The sequence below is a fragment of the Schistocerca gregaria genome, chromosome 5, assembly GCF_023897955.1.
Source record: "Schistocerca gregaria isolate iqSchGreg1 chromosome 5, iqSchGreg1.2, whole genome shotgun sequence".
Classification (NCBI taxonomy): domain Eukaryota; kingdom Metazoa; phylum Arthropoda; class Insecta; order Orthoptera; family Acrididae; genus Schistocerca; species Schistocerca gregaria.
Window position 1 is genome coordinate 238,025,171 of NC_064924.1, and position 16,831 is coordinate 238,042,001.

Sequence of the window (16,831 nt, forward strand, 5' to 3'; positions counted from 1 at the left end):
CTTTTAACATACATTTCATTTAGCCACTGATATTTCCTAATTTACTTTTCAGATTACTCCAAGTCAACAACTTTCTGTGATGAATGCTAACATTATCACTACCATTGTAATGTTCACTTTAGTATCAACAAAAAAATTCAGTCAAGGAATTAACAATGATAATAATCACACTGAAGTGCTAGTAAGGACTTGCATCCAGGAGGCAAAATGTTTACTAATAGTGATACATACTCATCAAAGTGAAAGCAGAATTATCAGTTCCTTTCCTATGGAGGAAAGATGGATAGAATCCTCATCTTCACTACATGTGGGTCCCTGTCATCCTGGGGTCTTAGTGACTGCCTTTCCTTTTTAACTCTTCCACACTAGACCCCCCCCCCCCTCCCCCGGAATGAACTAATAGTTCACTTTTACGTGTGTACCAGTGGAACTAAACATTCATCTCCTAAAGGTGAACATGTTCGCCACTCTGGCTGAGCTTCTGCTTCCAGTGTAGACTGTTGCACTCAAGGTGCAGGCTGTGGCATTTGCTATTAATTGAAATGTCTAAATTTTCCCACTTTTGCCAATAACATAATGAGGGTCCACACATGGGGGTTTCAGTGCTCATTTCACTCCGTATCTGTGTAACCTCACATGAGTGCATGTCTGTAACCTGTAGTGCACATTATTTTGTGATGTTCCAAGTCTCGATGATGGAGATGGTCGGATTTGCATCATCTGTTCTCTCAGCTGAGAAATGAAGTCAGTCTGATTGGTGTCCACCATGTGTGGACCAATGAACTTGCCAGTCATGCTACTTCTCCATAAGTTAACTTGGCCAGATAAGTGTCCTGACGGGGTTTGCAAGTGTTTTGCAGACCGAGCAAGACCAATGGTACAGATGTTCTTCAATTTGATTCGTGGTACATTAGTGCAATTTTTAATGATTAGTGTCAGTGCTCAATCATTCCACCACTTGCTGTATGATAGTGTGTCGCCTTGTGATGTACAGCACTGCAGAACTTTAGCTGGGCAAATAGTTCAGATTCAAATTGTTGGCCACACCCCATTGTGTTGTGTAATGGACAGCCGAATGGGGCTATCCAGTGCAAAACAAAGGTGGAGGCTAGTGTTTCCACAACCATACTGTCTACTAGTATAGCTTCTGGCTGGAGGGTAAAGCGGTTAGTTGCTGTTTACTGATACTGTTGGCCATTTGTGGGTGGTAATGGTCCTACTTCATAGATATACACATGTGCTAATCTTACAGTTGTGTTTGGGAAATCTACCACAGTTGCATGCATGTGGGAAGATACTTTACTAAACTGCCATTGAACAAATGCACAAGTCCAGGTTCTACAATCTTTCTGCATAATGGGATATACAAAATGGCTAGTGATCAGTTTAGCTGCTGACATAAAGCCAGGGTGACATAAGCTTTGCTGGCACTCAAAAGCATGTCTACAGAATGAGGAGGATGATAATGGATAAGATCTTCCATTTGAGACTTTGCCATATAGTTGAACGTTTGTGACAGGAACATCAATCAGTTTCAACCAAAGGTTGGAGGAAGTATCTTTCACACAATCCTGAAGCTCCTGGTACAACTCTTGTGCTTTGGTGGGTTGAGTAAAATTCACTGAGTCCGTTGTACTATTTGACGGATGAGCAGTCAGCTACTATGTTGTCCATTTCTGATTTTTGGCACATCTGATTGCTGAACTGAGCAATAAATTCCAAATGATTGTGTTCTCATGGTGAGCATTTATCGTTGTTCTGCCTGAAGACATAGACATATAGTTTGTGATCTGCATAAACTGCAAATTCTCTCGCCTCCAACTGTGTGGGGAAATGTTTAACAGATTCATAAACTGCAAATAGTTCATGATTGTATATGCTCCATTTTTGTTGTGACAGAGAGAACCTGTGCAGGGGAAATGTGGTTGTGTGCCACACACCATCTACGTATTATTGTAATGCTGTGCTGATTGCCATCTGACTTGCACTTAACACCAGTGGGAGATGCACTTCTCATGTGGACTTTGCTTTGCTTGGCTGTCTCTAAAGCAGTATTCATAGCGGCCATCCACAGCACTGGCATTTTCCCCTTAACTTTAGGGCCAGCCAATGGTGTGGTTAGAGGTTCTTTGATTCCCGCTAAATGGGCTACACGATGCCAGTAAAAACTGAGAAATCCCAGGTAACGGCACAGTTCTTTTGCAGTTTCTGGCTGTGGAATCTTCAACACTGCTTCTGCTTTTTCTCGATGCAGTAGTGATCCTACTGATGAGATCAGGTGGTCTAAAAAAGTGATCTCTGGTTGGCCACAAACACACCTGGCAGTGTTTAATACAACACTGTATTTGATCAGGCATCTAAAGATTTCAATTAAGTGCTGTTGGTGTTCGTCTGCCGTGGCTGATAAAACAAGGATATCTGCAAGGTATGAAATGCAATATGACAAACCTTGTAGCACAAGTCTAAAAACCTCTGGCAAGTCTGTGCAACATTCCGTAAGCAGGACAACCTGAACTGACTCTCAAAGAGGCCAAATAGTGTAAAACTAGTTGTCTTCAGTACGTCCTCTTCAACCACAGGAATCTGTTTCATCTAGGTCTTGAAGGGACCAGTTGGTAGGACATGTTCTGAGGCATCAAGGGATCACCAATTTAGTATTGGAGGGCAGCGTGGAGGGCAAAAATTGTAGAGGGAGGCCAAGAGATGAATACACTACACAGATTCAGGAGCATGTAGGTTGCAGTAGGTACTGGGAGATCAAGAAGCTTGCACAGGATAGAGTAGCATGGAGAGCTGCATCAAACCAATCTCAGCACTGAAGACAACAACAACAACAACAGGTCTTGGCACAGTTCAGCACACTGAATACAGTTGTGCTCTGTAATGCGTAATTCTAGTCTATAAATAGGAGTACTGGATAATGATCTGGCACCATTCTAACTTTAAGGTGTGGTAATCTCTGCAAGGGTGCCACGTGACATACTTTTTTGGCAACAACAGTAAATGTGACAACCACAGACTGTTGGAAGGGCACCACACTGAATTCTGCTTTGCAATAGCAAAACGATCTGGAGGAAGGCTTCTTAGCTTACACAAAATTAGTAGGCCCATGGTGGTGTTAATGTAGTGCAAAGTGCTGTGACATAACTGTGCTTGGGCAGTCATGTCATACCTGGGAACTGCTCTGGCAGCTTGGTGTATCCACTGTCTACTGACTGGATAAGTTTGGCATTGTGCACCATAATGCTGTGTCAAAACCCTATAGCAGATAGGCCAGTGATGTTGATGTCAAGATGTGGCAATGTATGGCAGCAGACAATGTGCTACTAAGCCAGCTTCGATTATTGGTTCTGTCATATCTCCTGTGGTGAATTTCCAAGTGAAAGCATGTTGTTATCCTAAATTCAGTGCCATATGTTGAATGATGTAGGTCACTATGGAGGAATTATTGGCCACAGAGAGGTGGAACAATGTCAGTACGTGATATTTATGCAACAGGGTCCACGGGAAAATACATAAATCAGATTCTGTGTCCATTAGAAACTTCTGTCCTGTTTTACAGTTATGAAGAGGTGCAGAGGCAGAAACCGACAATTGGGTGCTGTTGCTGTTTGGGAAAGCGTGTGGAAAAATGCATTTGTGTGCCCAGTCTCAGAACTTTTGATTATACATCAAATGACAGGCTGTGATGTGCCGCCCACTGCTGGAGAGTCCTTATAGAAAAGATTCTGGACCTCATATGAAAGTGTCCTCTAGCATTTCGGTTAAAGAGTGGCCCGTGGATCTATTTGCTCGGTGCTTCAACACAGATCTATTTGCTCGGTGCTTCAACCACGCCAGCGAGGCAGTCATAGCCTGTGCGCATCTCCATCGATGTGATGTTCCTTGCCACCACTGTTTAACTGCATGAGGACGGCATGATTGTGTCCTGGATTGCAGTATATCCGATACCATGCATGCATCAACCTTGCAGTGCAGATGTCCGACAAGGAACTGTCTCCAGTGGTGGGATTGACTTTTTGAAACCACCTATACCATGATGTTGGTTAAGATCCTATGTTACAACACTCTGGAGCCTTTCACCCTGATGGACTATTGTCTGTGAGTAACTGTCAAAAAAATTTCACACACTTGTCATGGGTTTGAATCTCATTGGGTACTTTAATTTTTTTATTTTTAAATTTCATCAAAATAGCTTTGATTATTGTTCTTATTCAATTAATTGGTTTAAATGTAATTTTTTTAATTTCTGTTCTTTTGTCACATCATTGTTATCACCATATCAACTTTTTCACTTGCTCTCACCTTACCTACCATTCTTTTTCTGTTTGAAACCTTTGTTCATGTGATTTTAATTAATTCAAGGCAGAACAATCCAAACATTACAAATATATGTCTATCAGCCAAGCTTAATTGGTAACTTAGTTAAGTTTTTTTTATTTGTCAGGCCAAAACAGTCAAAGATCGCCACACTACAGCAAAGAGAAATTTTCAGTGCTCCTGATGGCCAGGGTACAAACTCTTTTGAAGCATAGCCAAACAATTCAGCTGATGGCTTGTTGTAAATGTGTGTTGATGTCTGCTGCTAGAAGCTCATTGTCTTTCTAGATTAATTATTTTTTTTTGCAGTATATTTTGTCTCTTCCTTCACTCATTTCACGTTTTTCTACAACAAATTCTACAGTAGTTCTGGCTTCTTTTGCCTGCTCTTTCCTTTGTTACGTAGTTCATCACATATTTATTTGAAATCAATCAGTTACAACTGCTCAGTGTTTTCCAGATTTGTACCCTTGCCTTTTATCTCTCCACCAACCTCGAATTTGACAAATATTCTTTCAGTGGAGATAATTACCATTTCTTTCTAGGTGATATCATTGGCAACCCTACAGTCATTTTCACACTCATAATCTTTGTTATGATATTCTATGTACCTGCAACATTTTTTCCTAATAGGAATCAGCTGCCCTTTAACACTTGTAACAAATGCTAGCACTGCACATTGCACCTAATTTACTACATTAAAAAAGTGCCTTTTCCTCTCCAGTTGTCTTAAACTTTCATAAAAATATATTATTCCACTCTTAAGTAAACACCCCCCCCCCCCCCCCCCGAATCCTACAAATTAATGCATTTGTCTTAAGTACCAAACATTGTTGTATTGCTATGAAATAAAAAAAAGTGAGAAGCCACAAGAGAAAATGTGTTTCATTGCATTTCGTATCAGTTCAACACCCTCCAAATTAAATGTCAAAAAATTAGAAGATTAGTTTCACCTGAGAAGTTTGAATAATGGGCAAGGCACGTTGCACTATATATATATACCTTCAGTTGACAACTGGAGAAGAATAGGGCACCTATCACTTTACCTAACAGCTGCATAAAGAAAGAACACTGCATGAGCTTCACTTAAGAAGTTATATAACAGAGAGAGGTGGTACTACTTACACAGGGAAAGGAGCAGTAAGATAAAAGCCATAACTGTCAGAAGATGCATGGTGTCGGACATGCACCACTAAACCAGGAGTTCCAGCACGCAGACGAGATAAGAGCCACATTAATGTAAAATCCTGAGCCCCAGGTGGGAACATCAGCACTACATCACATTCCTAAAAACAAATAATAACAAAATATAGTCACCACTTATGAAAGACCTAACAAGAGTAATTAATTCATAGTCACCACTTATGAAAGACCTAACAAGAGTAATTAATTCATACATCCAACACGAGGAATTTACAAGACAATCTTTTCCTTGAAATTGTCACATGACAGTTTAGAATAATTTATTCTAGAGGAAGCATGAATTGCATATGAAGGGCTAACTGTAACAAACAAGTATTAATTCAGAGGAATTCTGGTTTATAACAAATGTCTAATTCTCACAACACATCCTCAAATTATGCTAATATCATAAATTGTCAGTCTCAGTTACAAGGTAGTGAATTACTAATAAAATGTTAAAATGAGACCCGTCAGTGGAGGGACTCTACAACAAATATAAAAGGACAGGAAGTCCATACGGGATTTCAAGTCATATACAAGCAACACTTCAGTGATAGATAGATACGGGGTTAACAGACTGAATAGAAAATCCAACGTATCTCCACACTACTGTGAGGAATAGTGGACTTTTCAATTATTCTGTTTGGTTATTTTGGTAACAGCATTTGAAATTTATAAGGTTGAAATAGTCCTCAGCTCCAGTCTAAAGATTAAACAGTAATAATAGCAACAGTAGAGTGGTCCACAACTAAAAATGATTTTAAAAAGTATATAAAGATTCATCCCAAACAACAATCATTAACACACCTTCCTTTTAATTTGAGGGGAACGGAAAAGTCTTAACATTACTAAAGAGCACAGTCATGAGCAGCATTACCAACATACACTATTATGCATAGGTTGGAGCTCAAATAGTGCGAACACTGCTGTGGAGACACTATGCAATGGAACCTACTATTGTTGCTGATAGCACACTTTGTTGACATACCTACCTTACCTCGAGCTAATGGATTCGCCTGTCCCATGTCACAGGGGTGTGCACTATCGAGGGAAACACAGTCACTTGTAAGTGAGCGGTCTAAAGTAACGGTGTCACTATGTTTTCGAAACAGGAACAATGGAGTTGGATCAAGATTGAATGTTCCAGAGGTCATGCAGCATGACAGTGTCATCAAGGTCTTCAAGGGGCATGCAGGGAATCGGCATTGCCGCACAGAACAGTGGCACACTGAGTGGCTTCAACGAAGGTCAGCAAACTGTGGCAGACATGCATCGGACAGGTGGTCCTAGCATCTCAGAATAAGAAGAAGTGCATGCTGTTGCCGCTTTAGTGGACAGTGATCGACGCCACACGGTTTGTGAGCCTGCCCATGAAACCGGATTCGTGCATATTGAAGGAACGCCTTGCATCCTGAAGGAGTGCCTGGGCATGCAAAAAATTGCATACGATTGGTTATGCACGAACTGACGAAAATGCAGAAATGGATGCATTATGACACTGCTCAGACGCACTTGGAGCGCTATGAGTGCAAAGGAGAGGATTTCTTATGCCGTATCGTAACACTAGATGAGACATGGGCCACGTTGAACAAGCCAAAACTAAAACGCCAATCTAACGAATGACGTCATTATGGGTCAATGCGAAAGTTGAAAGTACATCAGAGCCCCAGTATGGTGAAAGTTATGGCAGTTCTCATGTACGACTGTCATGGTGTTATCCTTACGCTTTACATTCCTCCACAGCAGACCGTCAATGCACAATATTACTGTTTATTTTTGGATCATCACCTGCGACTAGCTTTGCGAAAGAAGCGGCGACACTTTCTGCGCAATCCACCCATCATTTTGCATGACAATGCACTAGGGCATACAGTGCAAGCTGTGGCTGCTCTGTTCGGTTGATGGGAATAGGAAGTACTGCACCAGCCACCATACTCCCTGGACTTAAGTCCTTGTAACTTTGATTTGATTCTGAAGATGAAGGAACCACTTTGTAGCATTCACTTCAGAACTGTTCCACAGATTCGACAGGCAGTAGACCACTCCATTCGCACCATCAACAGAACAGGCTTTGCTAATAGTATACTATGCCTTTCACATCACTGGCAATGGGTTCTACACAATGCTGGCGACTACTTTGAATGACATTAACAGGTGCAAACATGTAACTCTTTTGTATTGGTTGTGAATAAATAGTTGTCACTATTTAAGTTCTAACCCTCATAAATTGACCCATAGGACACAGTTTGAGTTAGTGAGCAACAAGAAAAAAGTTTTGGTGACACTTATTTTCTATTTCTTACCTGTGTAGGTATTGTCTGAATCCATAATCGGCGTGGTGTCATCAAATGACCTGTACATGGTATCTTCCTCCGCAAGAGTAAAGATGCTAGAATATAATAATGAAGATAATAATAATAATAATAATAATAATAATAATAATAATAATAATAATATCAGAATTATTAAAATCAATCAAATTATGGAAACATAAACAAAATGGCAAGATGATACTTTTATATTTATCTGGGGGAAAAAAATTGCATAGTAAAATTTGTGAGGACTTGCAGCAACTCATTTATGTGCTATAGCCTGTTTAGGTAGAAACTGAAATCTGGATAGTTTCAAAACAGGAAACTGATAAACTTGACAAAAACTTAGTTGAGCCCTGGTTAAACAGCAATTATTTATCAGTTTATAGTAAATTACAAGAGTATGTTTAACAAATAATATAATTTTTCAAAATATGACCTACATGAAAAGTTATTTTTCAGGTCTCGCATGCCCGCAGGATTTTCCATTTGCAATCAGTTTACTGGAGCTATATCTACATAAGAAAGGGGTGGCAGGGCAATTCCAGTAGCATGGAGACCTGTACCAATTGATGCACCAATCCATAACAACATTCTGGCACAAATATCTGCAAAGTGTGCTTCAGCTTGCATGCTGAACATTGATTTTTGCATTATTGTATGAATGATATGGCTACTTCGCCTTTAATGTGTTCCTCATCATCATCATCACTATTATTATTAATCCCTGTATCAACTCGCAATGATGTGGGGGATTGGGGGATGAACTGCCAAACAAATTGAAGCAAAATGTTTCAATGCAGAAAACAAACACGCTTGTCTATGTACCTCCAGCCTAGTATTCATCTGACAACTTGTTTAACTTCCAGTTTCCACTATACAGGGTGTTTCAGTAGTGATGGTAAATACTTCATACATGGAAAGTACAGTATGAAGAAGCTAAATAGCTCCAATAAACATGGGTCCATAATTCAACCATTGCTGAGGTATCACATTAATTTGAGTTGAGAACCAACTGTAAACACCCTTGGATATCACAATATTTCTGAAGGTAACTCAAGGCTTGTGATCAATTACCTGTTCATTAACCATGCACAACTACTTTCCTTTCGTGAACTGTACTGTACCGGTCTCACAATAAGTTACAAACATAAAGGCACCACAGACAGAAGTTACACCAATGAGGAGTACACTGGCATGCACTTCATGTATTGCAAAGTAAATAGCAGTGTCCTTGAGGCTGTACAACTGTATGAAGAAGCTTTCCTCTCCAATGAAGAAGCTTTTCCTCTCCACAGGCTGTTTGACAGGCATACATTTAGCCAGTTACATCAGTGCTTTAGAGAAACCAAGAGTTTCACACACCATGTATGACAAGGTCGTAAGTTTTGTTTAGATTTAAGACTTTCTGATCACTGTGCTCTGTTTATGGAGTTACCAAAAACCTAATGTTGAGGAAAGCTGTTACACATTGTACACACATGTCCGATAACTTAAACAAGGAGGATTGCTTAAAAGTGTGTGTCATGAGTTAAAGCAATGTTTGGCGAATTTTGGATTGGCAAGTACTCTATCCTTATCTCCAGCAAGTGCAAGCTCAGCAATGCAGACTTTCGTCCTAGAAAGAATTTCTGCCAATGGGTGCAACGACAGTGTACCCTGAATCCCCTGTTTCTAAGCTGTAGTTTGTACACGGGTGAAGCTGGATTTACCCGTGATGGTATTTTTAACTGTGATAACTGTCCGATTTGGGCCAATGTCAATCCTAATGCAACACTCATATCGCAACACGAGCAGCATTACTCATTGAATGTTTGGGCAGAACTGCTCAGAGACAGCATAACTGCATCAAACTTCCTACCACAGAAACTAACTGGACAGCAATATACAGTTTCTGCAGACTGTACATCCAGATGTACATGATGATGTCCCACTGGACCAATGCCTGAACGTGTGTTTCAGACATAACAGTGCTCCAGCACATTTGCATTTATGAGTGCACTGGATTCTAACTCAGACTTAGGGTCAAAATTGGATAGGTAGAGGGAGGCCTGTGCCATGGCCTCCAAGGTCTCCGGATTTAAGTCCCATGGACTTCTGTGTGTGGAGTCATGTCCAAGGCCTGGTCTACACTACCAAGGTCAACTCTCTTGAGGAATTACACTTGTGGATTGAAGCAGCCTTCCAGCATTTGCAGAAATCCCCAGGACTGCCTCCGATGATTTGCAATTCATTTCAGAGATGAGTTCATGTTGGGGGTATGTGGACAAACAGTTTTCAGTGTGCATAGTGGCAGACATACTGAAGTACGCAGTAGTTAAGCCACTATTCACAAAAGGCACAAAAGAATATATGGGAAACTATCGCCCAATCTCTCTTCTTCCATCACTATCAAAATATTTGAAAAGCTAGTCACCATACAAATTCAAAATTTCATAGAAAAATTTAAAATGATCTCAAAAATGTCAGTATGGATTTCAAAAAGCCAAAACCACAATATATCTGCTATAAAACATTTTACAGATAAAATTAGCTCACTGCGTGCACAGGATTTTTTTGTGATCTACCAAAGACCTTTGATAGTGTGAACCACTCCTTGCTACTCTGTAAACTGAAAAAGTATGGAATTAGGGGCACAGTGTTAGAATGGTTTAAGCCCTATCTATCCAATCGAAGACAAAGAGTGGTTATATCATCACAGAGAGGAACTTATATTTCAAAATGGAAAATCATTTTGTATGGAGTACCCCAAGGTTCTATCTTGGGTCCCATTCTGTCTTTGTTTTACTTAAATGATCTACCATTAAATATTGTACTGTCACTCAGTTTTATTTGCAAATGGCAAATCTGTAATCACTAAAGTAAAAGTACTGACCAAATTCCTCAAATTGTATTAAATACTTTAGAAAAACAAGATACCTGGTTTGATTTAGATGGGTTAAAATTAAACATGGACAAGACTCAGTTAACATAGCAAAATTAAACAATATTCAGGTTAGTCACAGAAACCAGGACTTGCAGATAGCCAGCTGAGTGAAATTCCTAGGAATGCAGCTGGATAAAAATCTATCATGGGGCTTGTAATACAGTACCCTGCATTTAAATTAAATTGTCTACATTTGCAAGGAGAATACTGTAAAATGCTACCAGTATGGGCGTAAAAAAAGTAATATGTCACAGCTACTTTGAGTCTGTGATAAGATATAGAATTTTATATTTGGGTAACTCAAACCATTTGTGTCGAATATTGGAACTTCTGAAAAACCATTAGAAAAATGCACAATGTAGGGCAGAAAAAATGATGCTGCCCACTCCCAAAAAATCTAAGTGTTCCCTCAGTATACATCTAATGGCTGATTATATTTGAACACAGTAACCCTGATTTATTCATAGCAAATCATTTTCAACATGATTACAACACCAGAAATCAAATTAATTTTATCCTGCTCACCCACCATTTAAAACTTTATGCTCAGACTCCACATTATAAAGGTATGAAAATTCATAACAAAATGAAAGTAAGCTAATTGCTCAGCATAAAATTAGAAACACTGAAAAAAAAATCATATATCAGAAACTAGTGCAGAAATGTTACTATTCAGTAAAGATTCATGAATGACAACCTGAAAATTTGAGAAAAGGGCGAATTCTTACTACTGTTAATTTTCGAAGTTTGTTACTTTTGAAGAAAAATTATTAACTGATTAATTAATTAATTATCCATTACAGTATATCATATTATTCCTATTATACGGAAACTTGTGAACCAGTTTCTGTGTTTTAATATGTCCCGCACATTAAGTCAATGACCTGAAATTTTATGTTATGAGTAATAAACTTGTATCCTATTCTTATACGCAATGTGATGCAAGCCTTCATGTTGTAATCTTGTCATTTTGCATTAACTAGCATTCAATGGTTAATGTTGTCATTACAAAATCATTCCTTTCTAAAACCATTTTGTTCCTGCACTAGGAGGGTATCAATTATCTATCAAATTCAATTGTTAATAATTTTTTATACAGTTTGTAAGAAGTAGTTTGTAGCTTTATTCCTTTATTGTGCTCAGACATTTCTTCCTCTTTTTTTATATCACTGTCTCCCGCAATTCAATTCAGATACCACCTTTGTCTTCCTGCATTCATGTAAGAAGTGTAGGAGCTTCCTTAGTATCTTTAGTTCCCCCCGTTTAAGGGGGTTCAATGTTGCTTTCTTCAAACTATATGCGTTTCATCTGTTCCAGTGCCTTCCATAACTGATCTACTGTGATATCATCTTGGTACCCAAGTTGGTTCCCTTTACCCTCTGAGTTCCTATTTCTGAATCAACAGAAGTGTCCAATCCCACGCGTCGGCTTTGACCCGTGACGTAAGGGTGTTGTGTGTGACGCCATGACGGAGCTGAGTTTGGTTTGTGAGTGTGGCTTGTTTGTACATGTTGTCGTGTTGTGGTTTGTTATGTTCTCTGGTGGTATGTTCAGGGTTTTCGTTTTTGTGGTGTTATGGGCTCAGTTTGCTTTTGCTCATTATCCAGAATTGTTCAAGTGTCGGCTGTGTTAGTAGTGGAATTTGTTTCAGTGAGTTAACGATTTTGTGTGAAGGTTAATTTAGTGTTGCTCGCTGTACGTCGTGTGGTGATTTAGTAAAATTAATCTGTTGTTGTTTTTGTTCAGGAATGGATATGACGGATAAAACTAACAGTGCGCAGGTCAAGGGAAGTGTTCGATCCCAATATGTGGCTGTGTATGTTGGTACTGGTATCGGGAGATGTTTTTGAGCTATATAGGCCAAGGGAAGTGTTTGATCCTAATTTATGGGATCGGGAGCTGCTGTTGAGCTATATAGGTCAAGGGAAGTGTCCGATTCCAGATGATATTGTGTTTAGTGGTATTTGGGGAGTTTTGTGAGACCTGTTTTTTTGGTCATTTTGTGTGGTTTTGTATGGGGGTGGGTGTCTAAATCTGTTTATATTTAGTTTACCACCACCCAAAAACACCCAATTTCCTGCAATTGTCCCATTAGTGTCATTAGGCTTTTTGTGGAAAGTGTGTGTGTTTCTTTTTCCATGTATTTTCGTCCTCATAATGTGTACGTAACAACTTTATATGCGCAGTATTGGAATTGTGGTTTATTGTCGTTTCCGCCATATTTGTGACGTCATGGGTCAAAGCAGACAGATGGGATTGGACGCTTCCATATTTCCCTATTTCTTCGTCTTTGTCGTCATCTTATTCCATAGTTCTTGGTACCGTTTTATCCAAGTTCCCTTATCTATGGAATTTATTCTTGCAGCAGCTCTTTATTTAATTTTTAAGTCGCTTCATGTGTTTATAAGCCACCTTTTCGCACTTTTCTACAAATCATTTAAGCCCCTTTGTGTATCATCACATAGTTTTATAAGGTATGCTCTTCAATTTTTTAAAAATTGTATTCTCTATTTCATCATTCCATATTCTAAAACCATTCTACTATCTATTTTTTTCCCTTTTGCCTACATTTTTAACTGCTACTCTCTTAATGTATGACTGTTTTCCCATTGTGTGTTCACAACAATCTGTATGTGTACCTTGTATGGATACTGTCCAAGTCGTCATTGATACAGGTATTTTATGCTCGATTTTCTTGTGACACATTCTTTAAACAATTAGTCTTTAGTGTTGCATGTTTATTTAGTAGTTTCACCCATCCAGCCAACAGGGTTATCTTTGCTACAACACAATAGTGGTCTGAGTTCATGTTGCTTCCTCTGTGGACTCTTACGTCTCGGACAATTGATTTAAGTTTTCTATTTACTATAAAATAAACAATACTTGATCATGGCCTCTTGCACTCTGAGTATATTTCTAGAATATGTTGCTAATTTTCTTATCATTGAATGTTTCAAACTGTCTTAGCTTTTGATCATAATTTATTGTGTACACTCCTTATGGTCCTACAACTTCTGGCAGTGGTGTATTTCAAACGGGTGTATTAATACACCCACTTATTAACAAGCAGTTATGTTTACTTCTGCCTACTTATTTTTGTAAATCATCATAAAAAACTCTTCTGTCTTCCCCTTCTTCAGGAGCATATACACTTATTTTTGTCCATATCATATAATAATAAAGAATAACAATAACAAAAACAATGAACACACACACACACACACACACACACACACACACACACACACACACACACACACACACACACGTGTGGGCATGTTTTGTGTGTTTCCTGCTTCAGAGGAAGGCCTTTTGGACACCAGCTTAAAGATTTAACAGTCTTTTCGTTGTGTCTGTCTGCGACATAATGCACTCTGCCATATATAATGCATCTTTCTTCACAAAAACTAAAACTGCACAGATGTTAGATTATGGACAAGTAGCTGGTGACTATTTTGAATAATATATAGTCTCTTGTTTCATTTACTATACCCATTCATAAATCAAAATTTTTTCATATAAATTTAAAAGAAGCTACAGAAGTTATTTGTCCTGCTGTAACTATACTATCTTAATCAGCACAGTGAAAAAAACTGAATAGTCTAGACAACTACAAATAATAAAGCCACATTTACATGATATGTATACATGAATTCTCTGTTGCTTTATCATGTTAGTTTACTATTTATGCTGTTCAGTGTATGTCACTGAACAGTGACTTGATTTTTTACTATTGTATGTTGTTTAGTCTCCACAATACCTCTTTTGCAAATCAAATGCCTATTCTCATTTCATATAGGCATATGTAGTACAAGATGTTAAAAATAAAGCATCTGGATGCACATATGAACAACACTGAAAAACTAATTTTCCTTTTCCATTTCCTGCAAAAATTCCTCAGGCATACTACCCTGTAACATACACCTGACCCAAACGTATGTTATATTCATGACAACATTAAACCATTTGCTCTTACCACTGACACACTTTACTTCTGCCTGTGCACCAATGACTCAGTATCTATGTCCTGCTGTTGAAAGCCTCTCAGTTTTCCTCATACTTATATTTTTTCTTTCATCTTTGCATTTTGTTTCATTATAACTGAACCAAGTAGTCCTATCTTCTCCTGATTTGACAATTTTGGTACTGGTGCCACACCTTTCTGTTGTATCACTACTCCCATCTGATGGGAACATTATGAGAAATGTAATTTTCACACTGTTATTAAGTCTCGCCTCATTGCAATAACTTATCTTTGACTTTCTTCAATATTGTTAGTTCTAACCTATGTGTAACTAGGTTTATTTGTTTAGAACAAAAGTCTAAATATATTTGACAAAATTCCTCAAGATGAATGTTTATACAATTAATAACATTTGCATCACAACAAATATGTATGTTTACAGATAAAGACGAAGGGGGCAACTTTCCAACTTGTTTCACAGTGCAATAATAGCAAGAGAGCGTGCTTTGATCTATTGTTTTTTCTAAACCAGTGCTGCTCTTGTATGCAACTGCTTCCGTAACGATGGACAAGCAAAATAATTGTAAATGAGTTTATACAGTCCTGACAGGAAAAGGGCAACGGCGCCACAATGAGAACTTAACAGGCCACCTCTTAAGAGGGGAATACAGTGAGAAACTTTCCTCTGCGATTACAATGAATAATTCCTAATCATTCTCCACCAAGGCTTTTATTAACTAGAGACTATGCACCAGTTTCCTCCAGAAATGAAATATTATACGCAAATATAATTTTACCTAGTTATTATAAAAGTTTGTACGTAGAAGCAAGGTTTGCACGACGTACACCGTAATAAAAGTACATGAAACAATATGATGTTCACTTTACCATTTTCAATTGTCTTTTTAGCACACGTAAGAAGCTTTCGATGTCTTAAATTGGTCTCCTGATCAGCTTCGGTAGCTTGTTCCGAATTCTCGCTTTCCGGAGATTCCATTTTTGGCTCTTCACACGCCGTGATGGGCAAGTGATAAATAACTTTTTATGAGTTGTCCCTAAAATTTTCGCTGCTGTCATTCACACGAACACCACTTTCCCAACGCCGGCACAAACATCGCATCTACACCTTGGGTTTGTTGATAACAAGAGACAATCTCCATTTAACAAGGATTGACATCTGTTCCTAGTTCCTACGAACTTCGGAAATTCACCAACGCAACAAAAATATTGTTTATAGAAACTGTTGGCTAAACTGAGAAACAAAATGTATTATCCAATATAAATAAAAAATTCATTTTTCGACATAGATTTTCGTAAAGTATATTAAAATAGATACTTGCCATACGTTGCTTAGTGGACAATTTATGTAAAATACCGAAAATAACATGATGGGTTGGCCAAACTGGAATCGATATAACTGTTTACCCGTCGTCTTGGTGCGCGCAGTTAGAATGTGTTTGTAAACACAGCACTTAATTAAAATGAAATCTGTGCGTAAATATATGTAATTTGTGGAAGATGGTGAAGCTGTTGTATTACCTCCTTCTGGTATTATGTTGGACGACTCGTATTAATACATTTTCAGGAGAGACATTAACTTATAGTGATCCTTTGCTCTGCAATGAAAATGAATATTTTAACAGCGCCCTGCTGAAATGCCTGCCCTGCGACAGTAGCAGACACTTAGTACGGGAAGAAAACGGTATTACCACAGTAATATGATTTCTAAAACTATCATTGTTCTGATGTGAATTATTAAATAATGTACCAAGTACTTGTGGTGTTTGGTGAAAACCTATTTTTATCACTTGTACGCAAGTTTGTTCTCACAATAACATGTTCAGGTTTGACTTGCGCATGCACCGCAAGAGCAAGAATCGTCCCCTCCGAATTCGCAGATTTTCCAAAATGCGAGTTATGTGGCGAGAATGAACTGCCATCAACAGACCGAACTGCGTGTTTGCCATGCAGAGACCACACATCTAAGGAGAATAATGTAACCAACTGTGAACCATGTTCACCGGGTCATGTACGAGGTCAGTTCTTCTAGTTTCATTAATCTCTCGTAACCTTCTCAAAGTAGACCTATGAGTATGTGAATGCCGGTTTATATGCATTATGTTTCTT

The 16,831-nt window shown here is 38.5% G+C and overlaps 2 protein-coding genes across 3 annotated transcripts in view; one reads left to right on the forward strand and one right to left on the reverse strand.

The window, feature by feature from the left end:
- LOC126272586 (anoctamin-8-like) overlaps positions 1 to 15,881 on the reverse strand; it is a 144,005-nt gene extending 128,124 nt beyond the window's left edge. Inside the window, exons 1-3 of the mRNA XM_049975512.1 lie at positions 15,593 to 15,881; positions 7,806 to 7,891; positions 5,446 to 5,606 (exon numbers count right to left, since the gene is read on the reverse strand). Of these exons, the coding sequence (XP_049831469.1) occupies positions 5,446 to 5,606; positions 7,806 to 7,891; positions 15,593 to 15,701 (356 nt within the window). The 5' untranslated portion in view covers positions 15,702 to 15,881. The remainder of the gene's footprint in view (positions 1 to 5,445; positions 5,607 to 7,805; positions 7,892 to 15,592) is intronic.
- A 270-nt stretch (positions 15,882 to 16,151) lies between these two features.
- The window catches only part of LOC126272588 (meckelin), a 221,861-nt gene continuing 221,181 nt past the window's right edge, over positions 16,152 to 16,831 (forward strand). For both annotated transcript variants that reach the window (XM_049975514.1, XM_049975513.1), the window contains exons 1-2: positions 16,152 to 16,406; positions 16,549 to 16,740. In XM_049975514.1, the coding sequence (XP_049831471.1) occupies positions 16,223 to 16,406; positions 16,549 to 16,740 (376 nt within the window). In that variant the 5' untranslated portion in view covers positions 16,152 to 16,222. The remainder of the gene's footprint in view (positions 16,407 to 16,548; positions 16,741 to 16,831) is intronic.